At 30.6% G+C, this 23502-nt stretch overlaps 1 protein-coding gene across 2 annotated transcripts; it reads left to right on the top strand.

Annotated features, from left to right (window-relative positions):
- The first annotated feature begins 1072 nt into the window (after positions 1-1072).
- Positions 1073-23439, top strand: LOC130441142 (uncharacterized). 2 transcript variants are annotated; one of them, XM_056774692.1, is made up of 4 exons: positions 1079-3878; positions 9036-9277; positions 13319-13408; positions 20573-20712. In XM_056774692.1, the coding sequence occupies exons 1-3, from the start codon at positions 1361-1363 to the stop codon at positions 13358-13360; spliced, it is 2802 nt and encodes a 933-aa protein (XP_056630670.1). In that variant the 5' UTR covers positions 1079-1360; the 3' UTR covers positions 13361-13408; positions 20573-20712. The 2 variants fall into 2 exon arrangements, with proteins under 2 accessions (XP_056630669.1, XP_056630670.1); XM_056774691.1 differs by lacking the exon at positions 13319-13408 and having other exon boundaries at positions 1073-3878; positions 20573-23439.
- Positions 23440-23502: the final 63 nt, after the last annotated feature.

Below are 23502 nucleotides of genomic sequence, written 5' to 3'. Positions count from 1 at the left end.
GCATCATATTATAGCTGTTTTACGTCGTTGCCATGTTGTAATTTTTTTCAAATAGAATGTGAACTGTTTATTTTGATATTCAGTTTAATCAATAGAAAATAGAAGTGATATTGAAAAATAATGATTAAATATTTATAAAATAAAAGTAAAAAACCGTAAAACACAAAAACAAAAAAGTTTGAATCAATTGACTGATTTTAGCCTCAGTAAATCTGATCTGATTTTTATTCAGGATTTTATCTATATCCATTGATTATTTTCACGTTTTCATTATTTCTCATCAATATCCATTGATTTTCTTCACGTTTTCATCAATTCATTAATTTTCACCAATATCCATAGATTCTCATTAGTTTCCACTCAATGTTGGTTGGTTTTTGTTGGCCTTTTTGAGTTTTCTGTTGTTTTCATAGCTTTCCATTGATTTTTCTTGGTTTTCTTATTAATTTCATATGATATCGATTGATTTTTGTCCATTTTCCAATTAATTTTCATCAATATTAAATCACATTCTGTGTATTTAGATTTTCTTCATTGGTTCTGAGTTTAACAACATCAAATTGTAACCTAATTTTCTTTGTCCCACTAGATAATTCATTCATTTTGTAATGGCTTAGTTGAGTTTTATTAATCAAATCTAATTAAAATGCTAAAAACTATGTACGCCAAATTCAAAACGCAGAGGAATTTAAACTCAAAAAATAGGGTCACACAACAATTCCAAACTTCGATGACTAACTTTTTAAATAACGGAAGATATGGTTACGATATAACTAAGTTATACAAACTGATCAGAGTATTTTGATAAAATATTGTTAATCAGTGGTTATAAACTGTATACATATTTACTTCTTTCGATGAAAACACGTTTTATCTATTTTGTACACAAATTCTGTATTATATCACGTTAAACGTTATCAAATTATAAATTAACGATCGTTTTCTTAGTGTAATTGGCAATAAATAAATATTGTTTGTCCATAATTACATATATTTAATTACAAATTAGTTGAACGGGACAGTTTTAGTCACGATTAATGTAATATTAGCCACAATAAGTTGGAGCATCGATGACGTTTTCAATTGACAACGGAATTTGTTCTGTCAGTTTTTGTTAGTTGCTCATATGTGTAGCTTTGATCGCTCCGCACCTAGTAGATATAAAAATGTAGTTAAATGCAAAAAGTAGTTTTTTTTAGTATAGTGCATAATTGTGGTGTTAAAAAGCGTTATTGTATATGGAATGATTGTTTGACGGTACGGACAGATTCATATATTTTAAACATGATCATAGTCAATTGAAGTGTGGCACAAATTATTTGTTTATTTCATATTTATAAGTTATTTTTTATTGTGTACCATGGATGAAGATACCGCACAATCACCTGCGAAGGTATCAGATTCTCCCAAACCGCTTTCTTTTACAATAGATTTTGGTAATAACAAGACTGTTGACACCCAAAGGCAAAAAGCTTTAGCAGAAAAATTTCAAAAAAGGCACAAAAGAGGACAATCTTTATCAAAGTTAGAAGAATCTCCAAAAACCGCTTCTCCAAGACAACAACACCCGTTATCGGGAAATTTACCGAGAAAATCTAGTTACCAATCTGAAGGTTATTTTTCATCTGATGAAAAACCAGATAGAGTTAAAAGTGCTAACGCTCGAATAGGAGGTGCTACTGCCAAACGGGGTGACCTAACACTTCTATTAAAAAATGTAACAACTGACAGAATGACTCAGTCTTTCCCAAATGCAGCTCTTCCATCTATAATAAGTCCTGAAGTAGAATTGAAAGATGTATCCAGTCCTGAAATGGATCTTATCAGTCCTTTTAGTCCTAAAGAACAATCTAAAAGTCAGGAAAGCTCAAGTTCTAGCAAGAAAACACAATTTTCCAGTCCAGAATGTGAAAAATTGTACATTGGAGATAACAGTGAACAAGATATTTTTGTTGATAGTTCTGAATTTGATTTTGATAAGTCTGACACTGCTAGTGATACAGGAACATATACTCTTGATGCTGATAACTACTCTGAAGAACAAAAAGCTAGAATGAGCATAGATAGTGAATTTAAAATTGAACAAGTTTCTGTTCAAAGGAAAACCGAAGAGTACGTGAAAAGTTTATCTAATGTAAGGGATAATGTGCTACAGAATGCCGAAATGATAAGTCAACGGAATTATAATCAAAATGAAATTGTGAAAGGTGTCCATTTTATGAATATGAATTCTAACAATTCACCAAAATCTCCTACAACAAAGAAGTTTGTTCCTACCACACCAACACAATCTTATGCAAAACTATCACCTATAATGTCACCTACTCAGAACATTTCTATCACAGATGTACAACATATTGAGGAGCCTCTTAATAATAGCGAATGTGATTTAAACAGTACTTTCACAAAAATAATGTTTCCAAGTCCTAATGCCAAGAGAGAAGGCTTGAAGCAAATGCAAGATCAAGGCTCAGTGATATCAGTAACTTCAAGTGGTGCTTTCAAACCAAAAGTAGAAAAGAAACAAAATAAACTGTCCAGTTTAACAAAGTCAGAAGTGCAAGTGCAAGCTTATATTGATGATAAAAATTATGTGTTTACAGAACCTGTTTCTAAAAAAGAAACCAAAAAAGCAACTCCAAAACTGACTGCTACAATTGTTAATGTTCAAAGTATAGATGTTCAAAGTTCTGTTGATATAAGTGGGGTTTTGAGTGCAAATATTGTTGTTACACCTAAAAATGTTAACCTACCACCTTCTGTTGGAGGATATTCAACTAAAGTATCATCAACTAAAATACCATCTCCCACACATATGGTATCACGTCCTAGAAGTAGAAATAGTGTGAGTTCTCTGAATATAGAATTTTCCGATTGTTCCTTAGACACTGATTCCATATTAAAACCAACACAGAACTATATAAATTCTTTACAACAAAGATTATCACTTGATAGTGATCCTGATAGTGATTATGACGTTAAAGTTCACTTGAACAATACTGCACATTTGTTAAAACAAAAAGCTTCACATACTAGACACAATTCATTAGATGACAGAACCATGAACATTTCAAATAAATTAGAACATTTTCAAAACAAGAATCTCCTTGGTATTGATCAAACTTATTCAAATTTGTTGAATCAATATTCCCAAAATAAAGTGATCCATAAAATCCAAAATTCCCCAAACAATTCCCCCATTCGTAGATCAAGCAGTTTTTCAACAAAAAATCAAGTTTTTTTATCAAAAAATACAAACATCAATTTTAACCAAAAAGAATCCAACATTCGTAATTCCCCAAACGTATGTAGAAATACTACTATGCAAAGAAGTTCTTCAACTGCTTGTATAAAACCCAATTATATAATCAACAGAAGGGGTAGTAATGAACACAAAAAAATAGATAGAAGCCAATTTGGTGATACAGAATCGAGTAGCGAGGAAGATTTTGAAAAAAATAATCAGAAACGAAAAGACTTGTCAAGTATAACGAATACGAGATGCAATAGGGCCTTCAGTTTACGAAGGGCACGCGCCGACAACGAAAGCACACCGCTCAAATGTCCTAATACACCCGAAATGAGGAGGAAAACTTTTCAACCGGAGATAAAACATGAACGTGCAATATCTGTAGATAGAAAACCGATGAAAACTAATGATGTCCAAAGCAGATATTTACTTAGTGTTAGCAAAAAATCTCCAGCGCCTCTTACACCTAAAGAGATAAAAATTGTGCCAAAAGTCCCAAGTGCAACTAACAAATTGACGCCGAATCGACCTCAAAGCTTCGCCAGGACAGACAGTGGTAGATTTAGTATGCGAACCAGTAAACCTCCAGTTTCGAACAGTGCAAAAACACTGAAGAAACCCACTAGTGGTAAGTTTTTATGCCAATTGTTTTTATTAATTTGATTTCAACATCATCACATGATGACTAAGCGGTATTTTTACAATGATTTGGATAAATGGATAAATCATTGATATAAATTTGAAAATATTCCAAATGATCATAAAAATATTGAGAATTCATTATAACTTGCAACTTCTTTAATTTATAATGTAGAATATCTGTACCTTTCCTTTAATTGCAAATTGCTTCAAATCTTATCCATCACCAACTTCAGGTATCCAAGAATATAATCATTTTGAAAATAGTTATAAAAAAGAAATGTTTCAAATAAGTGTAAACTTTTGTCAAAAGAATTTTTTCTTTTTATCCTCTCTGTCCTGTCTGTATTTATTATCCAATTACCCATTTCGTTCATCTTTTCCTGTCCTGTGCCAATATCATCATTTTCTTTATTTTTTGCCGCCTTTGCAACTATTGCAAAATAACGGAAATCAGCAAAGATAAAAACGATGTAAATTTAAAAAAAGTTGTGAAGTTAATCGTAGTCTTCAAATTTTTGTTATTGATCTTCTTCTTGCTCTTGCTTTTCTTCTTTTTCTTCTTGATCTTCTCTTTGTTCTTATTCATCTTCATTTTGAGTGGATGTAAATTGCGTCAATAGCGATGTATCGCATGTCATCTCGTTGGAATTAAACGAATCCTCCACTATTAGAAAAATGAATTACAACTGTAGAGATGTATATACGTGGTGTACTCATATTTATTATGACGATTACAACTTTGTGAATCGTTATATCTCGGAAACGGCGTCTCGTAGGAAAAAAAGTATTGGTGAATTTTTTGTAGATAATTTTATGATCTACAATTTTTGTCTGGGGTATTTTTACGATAAAACTTATCGCTGTGCCGAAAATCGCGAAAACTCATTTTTTTATCCTTTGATCTTGAATAAAAAATTTTTCATACAGGTAAAATATGGGAATCTTTCAAATTTATTTATAATTATATTTTGAACGATTTTAACAATTTTCAGTTTGTTGTAAATTTATATAACGTTACTCTTATTTTTTGGTCTAATTCGATCGGACTATTGATTGATTACTGGGTTCGAAATTTTCAAATTTCTTGCAATATTTTTTCTTCATTTTTCTTATCTTTGCCAATATAAATAAGATAAAAAACAATGCGGGTGGCTTAATGTCTCAACAATAATAATTTTATATTTTTTGTTGTTCAACAAGTGTTAGTAATATGCATTGTATCATTGCACCCACATTAGCAATGACTAACACAACGACATCGTCATCGTCGTATTAATATTCATAACCCATCTGCATACTAAATTAAAGAATAACCAGTAAAACAACAAAAAAGCCAAGTACCACAAGAAGACTTTGATGGTTGCCGACGGGGTCCAATGGGTTTGTTTTGTAACGATGGCTTCCTGTCCATCAGCTTTTAAAACTTTCATATTTACAAAGAAATAGCCCTGGTTTAATAGTAGATAATTATAAAAAGAAGCTAGTCAAGTATAACATAAGGTATATTTTATAAAGAAATAACAAGTGTCAATTTAATTTTTGGATTATTTGTATTAAATGTCTTGCACTTTTGACATAATACAACAAATTGTGTTATTTTGAATGTTTTATTTTTTATTTGCAAAATCGATTCTTGAACAAATTAAATTGCCATTAAAAGTAGTTTATTATGCAATAAGCATTTAATGATAACTATTAAGACACGATATATAGAAGTTACGACAAACACCTTGGTTAATGAACTTTGTTTCGATAGCCTTTAAATACGAGTTTCAAACACTATTTTTCCTACGATCAATCATAATAATGAAAAACAATCACTTTATTTTCAAAATTATTTATGTAAATCTGTTCTATGTCAAACGACCTTTACAGATTTGCAACACACCATAATCTCACAAAAATTTACAAACTTTTTTCCAGGAATGTTACATTTAAGTAACAGTTTTTCACGAATCACTCATAATTTTCGACTCAACTTGTAGATGTAGACTTGGTCGGTTAGTAAAAAAGTAGGTCTACCGTATAATTATTTTAAAAACATGTTACTAGGGTATCAGTTAAAACCCGTATATACCTTACTAGCTCAATAATGTATTCAAATACCCCTTTTTACAAATTAGACCGGAAATATATAACGAGCAGGTGATTTTTAACAAAGGAATCTCATTAATAATATGCAGAGAATTTAATGTTTACGTTACTGACCATTTTCTAAACTCTCCTAATATTTTTTTCACTTTTCTTTAGTTCTCAAAATTTTCTTTTTCCACTTTGAAATAATTTACAGTGATATTTGATTCATTAAATTTATATTTGGACGATGATGCAACGTGTATTTAAATTAGTATTAATTTCTTTTATTTTTTTGTGAAAAAACTTATATATACACTATCACGATACACATACATCGATCTGCTTATGCGCAGGACCGCGCCATATTTCTCACACAATGTGACGTCACGTTGGCATTAAAATGTGAAGTATAATTTATTCCAAAAGTATTATTTGATGCAATAACATGTCTATATATGTATTATTTATATGGTTATTGAATTTAGCAGTTAAATTTGGTGTTCTTAAGGTCGCGTGTGTTTTATAAAGAATTTAATTTCCTACCTCTTCCGTGAAATCAGTATTTAAAACATGATAAACAACAACAACATAAAATAAGTTTAATTATTATTAAGAAAAAATAGTAGCTGTGTGTTATTATTTTGTGATTTATGAAATTCATTTTATCCTCTCGACCACAGGGTCCCATCCACTGCTTCGCCAATTATTCGATTCCTGTTTTGGCATTTCTATTAGTGTTTTTGCATGTAGCGACGGCATTACGATCTCAAAACAGAAAGTAAAATATTTTAAAAGAAAATAATAACAGTTAGGTCAACTCTATAATAGCCGTTTAGCACAAAAAAAAATATCACAAACATATAAAAACCTAGTCTAACCTAATCTTAATGGCCAAGAAAACATTCTGACGTCATGCGCGAGGCGTGTCAAATTTGAGTCGACAATCGTATGTATATCGTGTACACTAACACAGTTCCTCATAAATCTCTTTTCAAATTCTTATTTTTCTCTAATAAAAAATGTCTAGTCAACAGAGAGCTGTACCAACAAAAACTGGACCCCTTTAAAGACTGAGCTTTTTTTAATATAAAAACACGTATACAGATACTGGGTACAATATTTTATTTGGAGGCCTCTTTATCATTCCATCTTCTAATATTCTGTGATATTTATTTTAACCTTCATCAATATAAATGGATTGTTGAAAGTTGTTTTGAAATAAACCGTTAAGTGATGGCAACTATTTTTAATAGGTATATAAAAATGTAAATGTTCGCTAAATATATACAGGTAGATCTTGAAATTATATTTAGTACAGTTTTGATCGATAAAACATTTTATATTTTGTTACTACAGTCTAAAGTCTAAAAGAGTGTAAAATGAGATTAACGTAAGCAGGTTTTTTTAATATAAAAACGTACGATTTATATCTAAAGTTATATTAGAAAAGTGCGGTTATGTCTTCAGGTAGAACAAAATTGCCTCATGGTTCTCCCTTTTCAGTCCATTGTTTTGATGGAAACATCTTCACGACTCAGTTTTTGTGCTTTAAAAGTATGTTTTTTAGTTTTTTTAAACTATAGTTATTTTTTTTTTTCAACAAAATCAATTAATTTGTTTTATTAAGCAAAACAAATACGGGTGATTTGAATACTGTTAAATGAAAGAACTGTTAAAAAAATAGGTAACGGTAGATATATACAGTTTGATTTAATGGAATTACACACTTATACAGTGAGTCCCAAAAGTTTAAGCTTTAGAAGTATATGGAATTTCAAGGTTTTTTAAATGGGAATCGAAATCGGTAAGTATCAAACCAAGGTATACATCGGGAACTGCCCAGAATCTTTTGTTACGATTTATGTGGTTAAAGGGTGATATATTGAAATGACGATTAAGTAACTACCCTTTTCCAAACAATAATCACTCCCGGAGCTATACATTCAGACTGTCATTGATATTTGTTTAAAGTAGGTATAATGATTAGTAATAAATGACAATATTACAATTTTAACTTTTATCATTTCTTATAGTGGGCATTCAAAAGGTTAACAAAGATTGAATTAATATTTTTAAAAATTATAGAGGTTATTAAGTTCGGAGTTGATTTTACGAATTTACTCTGATGAATAAAAACCAAATTATGCAAAAAAATCAAATTTTGGTACATTACCATTTTTACTACTAAATTTTTTACTGAAGACCCATCGTTTCTGAGTTATAGGTTTATAAACATTCAAAAAATGTATGAAAAAATTTTGACTTTACAATCAACTGTTTAACTGACGCAGTTTTAAACATTTTTTTTTATTAAAAACCAACATTTAAACAAATATATTTGCTTTTAGTTACATAGGAAATAACTAATCATCCTTAAAAATTTCATATTTGCCAGAAACCGTAAAAAATTTTCCATTCCCAATATTTATATATTTCATGGAAGTGTTTATTTTTGATGTACATCTCACAAATAATAATTATCAGTTCACTAACCTCAATACACATATATCACAATATCACGTAATTATTCAAAATCGAACTAAAGTTTTATAACTTTCACTAAAAATAATCATAATATTATTAATCAATACAATGTTTATTATTATTCTAATTGAGTTAAAAAACTAACTATTTTGTATTTTATTACCGACTATTGGTTTGCAATTGAAAATAAGGATGAAATTTTTAAGTTCTGTTCAGAGAATTTGTTTCTATCTAATGAGATACAATAACATCGAAACCGGTCAGCGGTTACGTCTCTATCCTTGCAATATGTACACTATTATGGGAATCGTTTACCAATAAAACCTCCTAGAAGCTCTTTTGCTTTCCCTTGAATATTGTAAAGGTCTTGTCAGCGTTGAAACTGAAGAAATCTCCTAACGAAACATAGTCATGGATTACGATTTATACATAGTCACTATGGACTAAATCTGGAGAATACAATGAATATTCCAATTTAAAAATGATGTTCGGATGAGTATATTTTAAATTGTGACAGCTGTAGTTTGAAAGTTGATGCCTCGTATTTCAATTTGAGTATCATTTTGACTATCTATTGTTATAGATAAAAAACAGGGGGGCATTCGAAGTAATTCTTCCCTCTCCAGTCGAGAAGTAGAATTTCAAAATTGGAAGAGGAGAAAGAGTTACGATCCGATGAAAGCAGCCGCCGAAGGTAAAAAAAAAGAACAGGCCAAACGACAGAATTCGGGAATCGGTCAAAATCCGATGACGCAATCTTACACCGAGGCCAATCACAGTCAAGACAGTTCGCCGTCTCACTCCAGCTCTGTACACAGATCACAGGTAAGCGTGATAATTAAATTTAATTGGTCGTTGATTGAATGGTGGATTGATTGTATTTGTATAGAAAATTTTCTCATTATTAATATTCAGAGTGTTCTCTGTGGAAATTTGAATCCGGTTAAGAATGTAGAATGGATCTTGAAGTTTTGCTTTGAAAAATTGCTAAAGATTACTTCAAAATTACCAGATTTATCTTCTAATCATTCTATTTTATATTGAGTTATTTGAAACAAAAAAATTATCGATGAGGCTTTGAAAAAACTACCAATTCAATAAAATTTATTTTTATTCTGATCAATTTTGATTATAATAAGTAGGATTTTGAAATAAAGGGAAGGTAATCCAGTGAAACTGTAGATCGTTTACAACAAAACGTGTATAACGATTATTTTTACTGCTATTTCGATTATAAAGTTAACTGACCTCACGAAACGATTTGTAAATAAAAATATGGCGTGTAGTATTTTTTGTCCGTGTTCGTAGTTAACTTCGATTGAACTGATTTAATCGCTTCAATACAACGTGTGAACGGACTATAACAATTTTTTTTTCATTTTTCGTTCGATTCCAGACTTTTATTTGTTGTGTCATTTTGTAGACTTCATTTTGGAAATAATTATTGACAGTGCTTTATAAAGATAGATTTTACCTAGTTGAAAAAAATTATAACGTGATACTTAGAGGAATATGGAATTGCTTTGATTTATAACAGATAGATATCTCTAACTACTTTTTTTTTTGTTGATCGATTTTTGGCAAACCGTCTGTAATTTAACGAACTGAATGTAAAAATAGATCAAAACAAACATTTATTGTGTGAATCATGAAAACGATATTCAACTTTATAAATTACTTTGACCCATATACAAAATTATATTAACATTTATCAATTTCATTGGATATTAATCGAGACTAACTGCAATAATTGAATCTCCCTGTATGTTATCAAAATGGATTATCAATACCAGGTTTATTCAAAAACTAAGATACCTTCGATAATAAATATTAGTGATACCACTGTTTTTTTAGATTCTTAGAAAATTTAAAGTAAAATATTTAATAAATTCAATCACAATCTATCAGAAGTTTCCGATAAAATGTAACTGTTCCATCTCTATGTTATGACACCCGTATAACAACACGTTTTGAGTACGTTCACCATTAAAAATGTCAATCTTAGTGTCAGATTTGTCATATTCATATCAGTGTTGCCATATCTCAAGTAGAAACCCTCGTAAAGTATAACCAATAGATAGGAAAATATTAAACGGAAAGAATTTTGTTTTGCTAGAAAATCAAAACGATTTATTTAAAATTAATTGTTCACTTCGTTTATGTAAATTTACCTATACATTAATACAAAAATTATTTCATGTTTCTAAATTTTGATAAAGACAGTAACGGGTCGAAACGTCAATTTTTTATCTGTTTTTAAAAATAAAAAACAAACAGACAGAAACATAAGAATATCAAAAGGTCTAAGAAATAAGTAATTAAAGAAAATTTATAAAGCAAAATGCGTTTTTTTCTAAATATTGGCAACTATGTCTATTATTCTCTATCGTATTAAACTTGGACAGGTTACAAAATTCGTACGTTATATCATGACCGATTTTGAGGTTATGTAATGAAAAACGTGATGGAACAACGGAGGAATATTGAATTTTGTTTATTTACATGATTTAAACGATGATGCAAGGCGATGAAAAGTACCAAATCGTGCTGGTTAGGTTTCAAACCTGTTTTATCTAAATTACAATCAAAAAATTACATTTTTTATTGTGATAAACTTGTTCCTATTCATCTAATTGGATTTATAATTACCTACGTACGAATTTCAAATATTTCGTCTTGTTCTAGTTCAAAAAATAAGTGTACCGAATAGATATAAACAGACCTGAAAATAATTTAACGGCGCAATTTTAACTCTTAATGATACCGTATAAGATTTGACGTGTTCAAGTACCTAAAAATTGTGTGTCGAGACAAATACAGATATGAAGAAAAGAATTTAAAAAAAAAAACAAAGATTTATGACAATTACAAACCTACCAATCGTGCCAACTACTGAAAAACGAATTTAACTATACGCGACGTTGCCGAAATTAATTTTACGTCAGAAATTATTTGAAATAGTTTTTGTAATATTAATTTTTATAATTATGAAATAAAATGATGGTTTTTTCGAAATTCACGGTTTTATAAACTGTCAATTTTTTTTTCAAAATATTTCGACGTATCTATAATTGATACCAATTTCTCTTTTAAATGTACAATAATAATTTATACAGGTTGTCCCAAATTAGAGATATCATACCATAAACTGCTCAATTATTTTATGTAATAGAAAAAATCTTGTATCATATTTCATTTAAAAAACTAAAAAATGTTTCAATTTATACGATGTAGTTCCATATATTCGAATGAAATTAGAAAATAATTGTGAATTGGTACGTTTACTTAAAAAATATGCAAATAATTGAAACGTTTAAAAAAAATAAACAACAATGTTACAACAAATTTTTGACTTGGTTTACCAGAATTTCCAATCAGTGCCTACCCGCAAAATTGTGTACATATCAAACTCAACGCCTAGAGGATGGCCCCAGAAGTACCTGGTCTAACAAAGATGTTTTATAAGTTCGATATCCTTTTTTTTAATCAAGCTCCTCAAAATAGCCATTAACTGCCTATTCATTGCTGGAAAATCTTTGACCACCGAAACCATTTTTTCAAGTCTGATAACAGAAAATCATTCCAAGGGGCGAAATCTGGAGAATACGGTGCATGAAGTAACAATTCAAGCTATAATTCATTAATATTTGCAGTTGCAATAACGTATGTGTGACCTTGTGCATTCTTATTAGTCAAATGCGGCTGTTTTTGCTTGATTTCTTCGCTCAAATGCTGCAATAAGTTAGCATAATACCCTCTATTGATAGTTTTTCCTTTTTCAAGATAGTTAATGAAAATTTTCCAACACGCATCCCAAAAAACCGATGCCAGGACGTTGCCTGCAGATGTAACTGCCCTTGCCTTCTTTAGAACCGGTTTTACCTTTTCAATCCATTGTTTTTATTGTTCGATTGTGTTTCGTTCCTTCTATGGCTTTATTTCTGTGAAACATTACCAAAAACTCGATGGAAACATCTTCACGGCTCTGTTTTTGTTCCATTGTGAACAAACGCGGCATCCATCTTGTGCACAGCGTTCTTATGTCCAAATTTTCAATGTACCACACTTTTTGAAATGCCAACTATGTCTGCTAGCGCGCCTACTTTCATTCTACGATCATCCAGTAACGCTTTGTGCATTTTCTTCAACACTTCTGTCGTCATCTCATTTGGTAGACCACTGCGATGTTTGTCTTCGGCCTCGTCAAACTCTGCTACCCAATATTTTATTGAAGAGTCATATCAAGAGTAGTAACTAGTTCAGCTTTCATATTAGTTGGGCTAAAATCTTTCAAATAAAAGTATCACATAACGATGACCAATTACTAAATAACTTAGCGTCTTCAGACTTGAAACCGTCGAAAATCCCCATCTCTAGGTCAGACCAGTTACTTCTGGGACCATCTTCGTATACCTGCAGACATTGTGGGTGAATTTATGACTGACCAACTATCGATATGGATGTCATTGAACCAAATTTGTGTACATATTCTGTAAAAAATGAAATAATAATTTTTATTAATAATTATTTTACCTTTAGTTTCATATCTGATAACTTATCTTCTAGTCAGTCATTTGAGAAACAACACATCTTCAAAAATGTTTTTATTTTGGTATAATTAGTTCACGAAACCCCTGTAGAAATATAAAAATTCGAAAAATATATGAGGTTTTGCTTCCGGAAAGTTTACTTTTTTTGGATATGAGGTGGATTTCAAATGACCGATTCGAATATAAAATCAAGTTTTAAAATTTTGAATATAAGTACAAAATTCAAAAATGTGAGAATGTGGATTGTATTTAGACGAATTTAATTACTATTTTTAGTGCGTTTTAGCATGTCGTTTCGCTTATTATTTTTATTTAGGTGTCCTCTTTGATAAATAATATGGTAGATGGTGACTTCTGACAAATGAACCAACAGCTAATATCAAGTTTTACTATATAATGTTATTTCGTAAGTTAGATTTAAAAAAAACTGCACTACTAACATATTTTATAGTCCAGTGAAATTGTTGGGTTCTTCGACACATAACAAAGTATTCTAGAATTTTAATCCTCAAATTTCCTCCGGTGCTTTGTTTTCGTTTTCCAGTTTTTGTACTGTTTTTAAGATTAAAAACAATATACAATTATTATTATGGTACATCTGAATGCCAAAGTAGATAAAGGATCTAGGAGATTTGGAACTTTGCGTAAGAAACGAGAGGAAAGTTTTGTAAGATTTTGTTAAAAAAAATGAAATGATTGTCTTATTTATTTACACATGGAAATCACCAGCTTACTCAGAATCGTCAGATTGATTACATTTGTATCAACTCTAGATTCAGAAGCGCAATACTGTCACAACATAGCTAAAATGAAAGTACGATTAAAACGAGTCAAAACAAACCAAGCCAAGGTCACGAAACTTGACAAAGAAAAACTTGAGAACGAAAAAATAAGGCAGGATGCTGCCAAATATACGGAAGAATACATTGTACCTGTGATCTTCTGCATTCTATTGTCGTTATCAACCAACCTCTTTCAAATTTTCATTTGCAATGATCTCGCTTTTATTTTTTTATGCAAAATAATTTGCAATTGCAAGAATAAATGAGTTTCTGATCTCGCCAAGAATTTCTCAGTTATTTTAGTTTTTATTTTCCTCAGAAGTTTTTCAAATGTTTCTTCATCCATTCTCAAAGTTTTCTCGTCTAGTTCTATTGCTAAACTAATGTCTTAACTCATCATATCTATCCAGATATTGGTCCACTATCGCCTTGGTGCTCTTTTCTGCCCCTCAAACTCCAAAAGCTAGGTAGCAACAGCACTTTTTCTTGCTTACTTTACCTAGCTTTGTTATTATCGTTTTTAAAATGGACTACAAAATATTAAATAAAATTTGAGGTTAGGAATTGTTCATTTTTCTTATGGGATTTTTATTTGTGGCAACCGTGCAATGGCCAAAATTACGAAATTCCTTAGAAAATCATAAATAAATCATAGGATGAAACCAAATTTCACTGGACTATTGCTACTAACACAGTCTGCTTACTACACTCACACCTCTCGAAACAAAAATATCACTTTCATATATGAATAACGCTATAGGAATTTACATTATCATTGTTCTTTGGTTGAAATGGCATTTATTTTTTAAACTGATGAAACTTGAACAATCCTATTGACGTGACAAGCATCAAGTTACTTTCAAAATGTTTTCGTCTGCTATCGTATTTTAATTTTATATACAAAAAGATTGGAAATAAATTAAATTACATTAACTGGAATCAAATAATTTTGAAAAGAATTACTTTAACTAATCAAATACAAATTGATTCTTTTCCTATCATCGATCAATGAGTCTCTAATCCTAACAGTGACTATTAACCTACCGGGTGGGCAAATAAAAACATCATAAAAACAAAGAATAGTGGCCCCGAGAAACGTAGAAACTATTTTAGAATTTTAGGTCCACCATAATTTGGATTGTTTTTTTTTCAGCAATACAAAATTAATTAGCAATGTGGATGCTAGAGGGCGTTGTTTCATATATTGTACATATTGTGATGTACTGCCGTCACGTAAATTCGTGTGGGAAATTTACTATTTTTGTCGGATGAGATTTCCAGATTTGGTTTTTATTACTTTGTGTTGTACTTCTTTTTGTATTTTCACTTGTACCTATTGGCTGAATTACGAATCACCTCATTATGAAAAAGGGGTCATTTTTCGCCCGTCCCCCCTTCACATATTTCGTAAATTAGGTACATTTAGAAATTATTTTGTGAAAACAGCAGTTCCGAAATCAGTTCTATTTCCATTTAAATTATTTTTTAATAAAATTAACACCAATTCGCGCAATTAACAAAACAAAAGCGATTAATTAGTTAAAGAAATTAACAAAACAAAAAATATTGATAGAATTATATTAATTAATAATGTCGATTCCTTGAACTTTGAATCCAATTCTTTAAATTATTTGGCATAGCAGCCACTTCGCTTTCGTTTGCGTTGTTAATGTCAGGAACATTAATTGTATCAACATCTTATATAGCATCATCGTCAACATCCACACAAAGAAGTTTTCTGGCACGTCTAGCAGCAATTTTTCGAGGAAAGTCAATAGGGAAAAAATCTTGTTGCCTCTTATGTAATTGCTTGTGTTTATTGGTGGATTTCTATTATAACGTTTCTCGTACTTATTTATAAGATTTCTATTCGCGGGGCGAATTAATAAACACTGTCTCTTACGTTCTTAATTTATTTACACACTTAACTTACATTAATTTACTTATAAATATTACTCATATAATTTCTGCGATTACTTTCACTAATTCGTTCTTACTACACTACATGACTTTATTTGTGTATCACATTAAATTCTACAAAATTCTAGAACAAAAAGAATCACAAGAAATAAATAGATTTTTTCTTAGAAATTATTTAAAAGAAATAATGTAGTGAATCGCTTTCTGTAATAAAAAGTTCGTCAAAGGCGCGTCCGCCATTTATTAAAAAACAAATCAAATGCGCCGCGCGAATTCGCCGAATTTTAAAATTCCATTGTAGCTGGACAGAGCCGGCCCAAGGACCCAGTTCGTAACAGTTTGATGCAAAATATAGTTTACGGCATTTATCAAAGGGCGCTTAGTCGGTTTGGTATCTTATATTTACACATATATAATTGTTTTGAGGTTTTCGTAAAGCGATAGTTTGAATTTCGTGACGTCACGAAAGTTAGGACCAATTTTCTTATCACACAATGTCACACTTGATCGACCCCCTCCCACTTCCTTAACGTGTGACATAACTAAACAAACGAGACATTGTTGGATGAAGAATCTGTATATAAATAGAAATTAATATGGTGGAACACATTTTCTAAATATTTGACATTTTTTGTCATGTCTTCATTTCTTTAGGTAAAGCCCCGTTTCCACGTGGCGTGGCACACTACTCGCGTAGCTCACACATTCGTGAAAGACGACCCGTCTGAACGATGTGAAGTGAGTTTGCCTCAGTAGCCGCCAGGAGCGTGAAGAATCCATGAATCCATATCAAACGTGTTTGATTTTCAGGCGCGAATACGACACTTGCTAGTCAGGCTCCGACGAATCGACGCGACTGATTGTTTAGTAGGTTTTCAAGATGTCTGAGCCATCAGGTACTCGAGTAGTGAAGTTACAAGATAAAGAAACAGTTAAATTTTTAGAATTGTATGCTAGTGAACGATTTTTCTACGATTCTAACTGCCAAGATTACAAAGGTAGAGATTTAAGATTGGCCGCAGCGAAAAGAATTAGAGAAGTGATAGCTAAATTTGCAGTTTTATTTTAGGGCTCAGAGCTTGTCTCATGTTGGTGTCTGATTTTAAAATACGTTCCAGGATATAATCAAACTGTTCTTCAGACATTTGTAATAGGTTTTTAAAATCTTGGTGATTATTCCTTAGCTCAATATTTCACTCGCACTAAATGTTGAATACAAAACTGCACATTTTTCAACTACAAGCTCGTTCATTGCGGTCGGCGACACTCAGCTGGTTCGCTGTCCATCCCCACTGCATTCAGCTGGTTCGCTGAAAGAGTGGCGCGAATTTACTCCGTGGAATCCCGCCTTAGGCTGAGGCCGCACTACGATTTTTTTCAGCGAGCGGTTAATCGCTACAACCGCGAAACCGCTTCAGACGCACACACCACGATAAAAAATCGCGAAACGACCCGCAGTTTGAAGATGGATTTCAAGGTAGCAGTATGTGTTGTTGCTCTGATAATAAGAAATAGAAAAAGAAGACGTCAACGCAAATTTCGAAAATATTGGATCCATCCACTTACTGGGCGTAGATTTGAGAAAGGTTTCTTTCATAAGAAGTATCAAAGCTTAAGAGACCATCCTGATAAATATTTTAATTACTATAGGATGTCAGTAGCCAGCTTCGATAAGATTTTACAAATTATGTACATCACCTTCATGGATACAAAATTTCGCAAATGTATTTCACCAGAGGAGCGCCTGTCTGTTACGGTCTACCGAATACTGACCAAAAAACCGCCCGCGTTTACGCCAGTGCGTGCGCGTCAACAAAGTTCTACAGATTACAAATTTGCCGCGGTTTTTACCCGCGAGCCATTTTGTAGCAAATCACGGTTTTAAAATCAGTCGCGGGAAAAAACCGCAGGTGCGGCCGCCTGTATTAGTTTTCTAGGGGCACAAATTCACGCGAATAAAAAACCACAGCGGTTTAACCGTAGTGCAGTCTAGGCCTTAAGTTTAGGTCAGGTTCTAGCCGTTGTTCAATGTTCAAGTTGCAACGCGAATGTTCGATGCCAATTTTGTACGCATCGTGTCTAGTGACGCACGCATTTCATTAAAAGATGACTAAACAATTGATAATATCACGATTATTTTTATTTATTACTTGTATATGTGTAGAAAACGTGAATCGATTATTTAATACATATACAACCGAAATCAAGAACGTCATAAAATTATTAAACAATAAATTTATTGTGTAACAAAAAAGGTAAACAATGGAAAAGTCTAATCGGTGTTTGGAGGTCAACCTTTGTAAAGAAAGTCATGTAGCATGAATATTTCTTAACCCGAAACAACTTAGAAACGTAAAACGAACGCTCGATATAAAATCATCACACTACAATTCAAATATTTAGCCCGCGAATAAAATAAACTTCGTTGATTCGCTGAAACGTTGATTGTTTTAGTTCCACCTGTTCGATTACTTTTGTTTCGCACTGTATAATCTTTATTTGAAATCGTAATTGGGTATTTCAATTTATTATCGTCACGCTACTGGTTAGTTTCGTATAAGTTAACGCTTCGTTACATGAAAAAATATTATTGCGACGATTTTTAAGGAAGTACGGTCAACTTCTTAGAATGTTGAAACAACGACGTCCGTTTAAAACTCCCTAGTTACGTACCGTTCTTTGGAATTATAAAACAAACGTATATTACAAAAAAAACTGTTCTTTTATATCGTTTCGATACAAAATTCTACACGTAATCGTTTTAGAATGATTTTTTTAATAGAACTGAACAGTTTTCGGAAGAGTTTAACATATTTTTTCAAAATTGCTTTGAGTTAAAAAAAATTTCTTTAACGCGCATTATTTATAGACTGTAACCATCGAAGAATCCTTTGATTCTAATTTTAATCTGTGCTATTATCCGGAATTTTATAACGTATAGAGACGGAATTCTTCGTCTTCTGTACCGTTACATTCTGATTTTTTTTAACACGTACAAGTTAACTGCTACACTTCAAAGAATATTTCGAATTTCAATACAAACAGTTTGTCTCTGTATATTTGTATAATACAAAATATATTTGAAATATTAAATATACTATTCAATTAGTTTTAACATATTTTTTGTTTATATTTTTAAAATACGATAGAATTTGCTATTTATGAATAGAAAGAAACGAGACGTAACTTCGACATAAAAAACTTTAAACTAAAAAAAATCCTTTTCTATTTTTTAATTTCTTTTATCACCCACGTGAAACATCTTGTCGCTAAAAATTAATTTTAATAGTTTTGTTATTTATTACTCTTCAAGTTTCCAAATATTTACACCACGCGATTTATTTTTCAATTACAAATTCTATAGTCTATTTTTATGAGTGAGAGATTAATAAAATGATGAAGCATTCGTAATACATAGGCGTATCACAAGTTATATGAATATATTGGATGTACACTTATACTTTCACATAATTGACCAGATTAGAACTTTCAGGCAGCTTGAAGTTGAAAAGTGTAAATTTTTCTAAAATGCTTCATTTCTCCCAAAGTTATGTTAAAAATATTATGACATACTGGGCTCATCAGAATAAGAATCAGAAGATGTGTAATGTATCTTCGGGCTAAACAATCATGATTGACTATATTCTTTATATTAAAACAATAAAACTACTTTAAAATAGTTTTTAGTTGAACTTGGTTTCAATAAAATATATGTAGGGTCATTAGGTCACATCTATATAAAATAAAGTACGTAATTTGATAAGTTTATTGAACTTCAGTATCTAAGGAACACTTGAAGTCAGTTAACTATGATATGTGGGTCCCCTTTAGGATCGTGTATACCATAAATCTCAATAAATACAATAATCCCTAAGTTAGGAAGCTGACGGTTTGTATCACCCATCCAGATTATTAACAGATCCTGGGGATTCCCATTAGGAGGTAAGTCAATTTACAAGAAGTTGTATCTCTGTTTGGATTACATTCGTTGTTACAAGTTTTTTGAATAATTTTAAATAGGGCGTTCAACGTCACATATTTCAAAAGAATTATATGTTTTCGAAACTTTTTCCCTTATCTGTGCCCATACTAGTTCAAACGGATTCAGTCTGGGCGTCTTTCCTGTTGGTGGATTTAAATCAGTAGATAAATTAGTTGAAAAAGCCTATTTGTAACAGTTTCATCTTGCCAAAATTCTTGGAATTAAAATAAAATAAAATTTCTAACCTTTATTGGTAATTGTAGATCTTATGATACGGCTATGTAATCTTATATTGGCCTCTAAATTTTTTTTGTGTACAGTTTTGGCTAAAAAGACCAATAATAGAACGAAAACTTGTATTAGTTCAAGTACATTCATTAAAATTATATGAAATAAATTTTGAGTTGGAAATCTAGTTTTATTACTCTCTCCTACATAAAACTAGACTATAAAATGAAACTTTCACAAATTCCATAACTGTTTTTTATCAATTATGAGTATTGGGATAACGTGTAAATATTTTTAAGGTTATGTGTACAAGCAGCTTTATACTAATTAAGTAAGTCTAGTAATAAATCAAATGAGCGATTGAAATTTATGGTCAATTTTACAAATCACCCTGTAAATTCATAAAGAAGAGGGATTTTTAGTAAATGCGTGCATCGAGCGCTCATTTGCAGGTATAAAAACTGTATCACTGTCTGATTCGAGACAGGTAGTGTGCGCTCGATGCACGTGCGCTAATCGCACCTCGCCTTTTTTAATAGTCTCATAATATCCTTCCTGAGGGAACTCTACTTATGGTAAAACTATGTAAAGTCCCTCATGATTCATGATTGTCTGTATATTTGAATTTATCCAACATTGGGTTTCTGGTATTTTTTAGAGCTTTCACGGTACAGCTGCTCTTGAACAATTGATTAGTTCGGAAGAAGAAGAAGATTTAACTTTGTCTGCCGACGAGGGATTTAGTCCACCAACGCCGAGTCCTTGCGAATTAAGTCCGGCAAGGGCTAGTTTGAGGCATACTTTGTGGGAACGAATTCAACATTAAAACCAATTTCACCATGACTAGATTAGTGATGTGTTAGTTAAAAATGATGTGCATAGGTAATCTTAAGGTGTGATAAATCGTTTTGAAAATTTTTAACCGTTTAATATTATATATATTTTGTATCACAAAAATCCATTATTATATTTCATTATAACCACAACTTCCTGTGATACGAAAAAAGTATTTTTTCTTGAAATATACTTTTAATTAATTAAGACAGTTTTAAATATTTGTCACCGTCCTTTTGTTTCCTTAATTTTTATAGTGATCTCAAAAATACTCTTTTTCGTCTTTAGGAGTTTTTGGCGAAACGGTTATAACAAGCATTGTTTACTGTGATATTTACTTGTAGTTTTCTAACCTAAAAAACTAACAAGAAAAATAATGTTCATCCGTATGTAGTATCTGTGTTAAAAAAAACTGGTTAATAGAAAGTTTTTTCCAGCAACTGAGTAATTACCTATGCACATGCTTTGTTTATATTTAGTTTTAGTGTTTATATTATGCATATCATCACGTTATTCATGTAATCAAATAATTTATTAAATTAATTGTCCTGTCAAAATTTATGTTTTCCTTTAATTTGAAAAATTTCAAAAAAATGCCATTTTCTTAAGAGCCAACCCTTTTTACCATTTCAAAACTTTTTATTTCACATAATTTCTTATTTAATCTTTATCTCTATTTACTTCTAGAGGTGTAAGACTTTCTCTTTTCTTTGAGCCTTTATTCCAAAATTCTTTCAGTTTCTTCCCTCAGTTATAAGTCTCTTGATTGATTTCGTTCATCCTGGTTTCTCGTTCTTACCATTCTGGCTTCTAGTCTTTTTCTTTTAATTCTTTCCTTACTCATCTATTTTCATTTCTTCATCAATTTCATTTTCGTTGTTTGTTTCTTTGTCCCGTGTCCCTGTTCTGAGCCTACTCTTTTATAATTTTAATCCTTATTCCATTTTTCCCTGGAAAATATGTTCTTATCTCGTTAAATGGTTTTTGTTATTCCTTTCTCTATTTTTCCATTTCCCTATATCATTGAGCTGAGGTATTTGAGGTGTTTTCTTTATTTATTTCCTATTTAAACTTAATTTCTGTGATAATGATCATAGTCTTGGTTTTATTTATGTGTTCATACTGTATTTTTTGAGTGTTATCTTGGGATTTCTTTGTCTTCTGCAAATATAACCATGTCATTAGCGTAACATATTTTGGTTAATGTCACTTCATCATTATTTCTAGTGTTCTCCTTTATAGCTTTCCAAATTTCTTTTGTATCTTCATTGAAGACTATTATGTCAAGCAATTGACTCAATATGCAAATTTTTCTTTTACCCCATTGTTGGTTTCAAATATTCTTAATTTTTCATGTTATTCTGACATAATTTTTGTTGTTGCTAGTAATGCTTTTAATTAAGTTTTGATTTATTCCTTTCTGTTGTAATATCTTCTCTATTTATTGTATTGAAGGCTTTTTCAAGATCGTTGAAACCCAAATGTAACATCCTGCTTTCTTCGTGTCTTTTATACCTCTGTTTCTTCTATAGTTGTTCTAATGTTTTTTTATAATTCTGGCAAATATGTTACTATGTAGTTATTCTTGACTGCCCCCCTTTTTAAATATTGGTGATATAACTCCAATTTGCCAATCTCTGAATACTCTTCTGTTTTTTATTATATTAGATACCTCACACCCCTTTCCGGTGTTTACTATATCATTAATGTTATTAAATGTTTATTTTTGTTCTTTTGGATGATAATTTTTGTTTCAACTTGAGATGAAAGATTTTATCTACGACTACCATCTAATAGTAATTATAATAATATAATATAAACTATTTCAATCTTACATTTAGTTGGAAAGATGAGAAATTATTTTTCCCAGATTTAATACGTTAACTACCAAGGCAATTTTCACCATTTCATTTAATCGCTTTAAATCATAGAAATACTAATTTAAATAAATGTTTTTCCCTTACAAAATGTTTTATTTCTTGGCGAATTAAGTAAAAAAATCTCATTGGAAGGGGTAGGGTAATTATTTCGTAGTTGCAGTCAACGTGTTAAATGACTAATATATAAAAATGCTTACTGAAAGGAAACGTGGCTGTCAACGTGTTAAGTATCACTACAATTCAATTTTCCAAGAGTTTTGGTGTATTTATTTATTTTTTCATTAAAATAACTTCAACTGAAGCACAATTCTGCATCTATACGCACTATATTTTAAAATTGTGTCATTTCTATTGTTTTTTTTTCAAAATGTAATTTATTTGTAACTTTGTGTAACCAATGTGATCATTTATACATCTTTTTTTTTGTATCTTGTACTTGTTTCAAATTTTGTGTTTTAGAACAAATATGCACACCGGGAATGAGAAAATGTGTTTTTTTTCAAATTTTTGCAAATAAATATATATGATAAAAATTTGTTAATGTTTAAAACTATGTAAAAATGTGATTTTATAATCTTGAGATTAATAAGTGTGCAGATGATGTTTTTAAATGTCCATTTAGGTTTTTGCTATATATTCTCTTAAAGCTTGTTACGACTAAAATTGAAAATACAACTGTCATATTATAAACGAAAAACTATAGTAGTTCATATTTTTAAATTGTTTTCGTTAGCGACCTGAAATTATTTTATGTACTGCTCATGTTTATTATTATTGCTTTAAAAAAATAAAATTTATGTTCATTATACACATTATTTCATTTTATCTATAAACATAACTAATATAAATTAATGATCTGGAATTAAAAAATAAT

The sequence above is a fragment of the Diorhabda sublineata genome, chromosome 3 (genome assembly GCF_026230105.1).
Source record: "Diorhabda sublineata isolate icDioSubl1.1 chromosome 3, icDioSubl1.1, whole genome shotgun sequence".
Lineage (NCBI taxonomy): Eukaryota > Metazoa > Arthropoda > Insecta > Coleoptera > Chrysomelidae > Diorhabda > Diorhabda sublineata.
The sequence above is the reverse complement of the archived record's forward strand: the minus strand, read 5'-3'. Positions and strand labels throughout refer to the sequence as shown.

Coding starts and splice junctions, on each gene's coding strand:
- LOC130441142 (XM_056774691.1), top strand. CDS start 1,361: ATGGATGAAGATACCGCACAATCACCTGCGAAGGTATCAGATTCTCCC. Junction 3,879..9,035: donor ACTGAAGAAACCCACTAGTG/GTAAGTTTTTAT, acceptor CTATTGTTATAG/ATAAAAAACAGGGGGGCATT. Junction 9,278..20,572: donor GCTCTGTACACAGATCACAG/GTAAGCGTGATA, acceptor GGTATTTTTTAG/AGCTTTCACGGTACAGCTGC.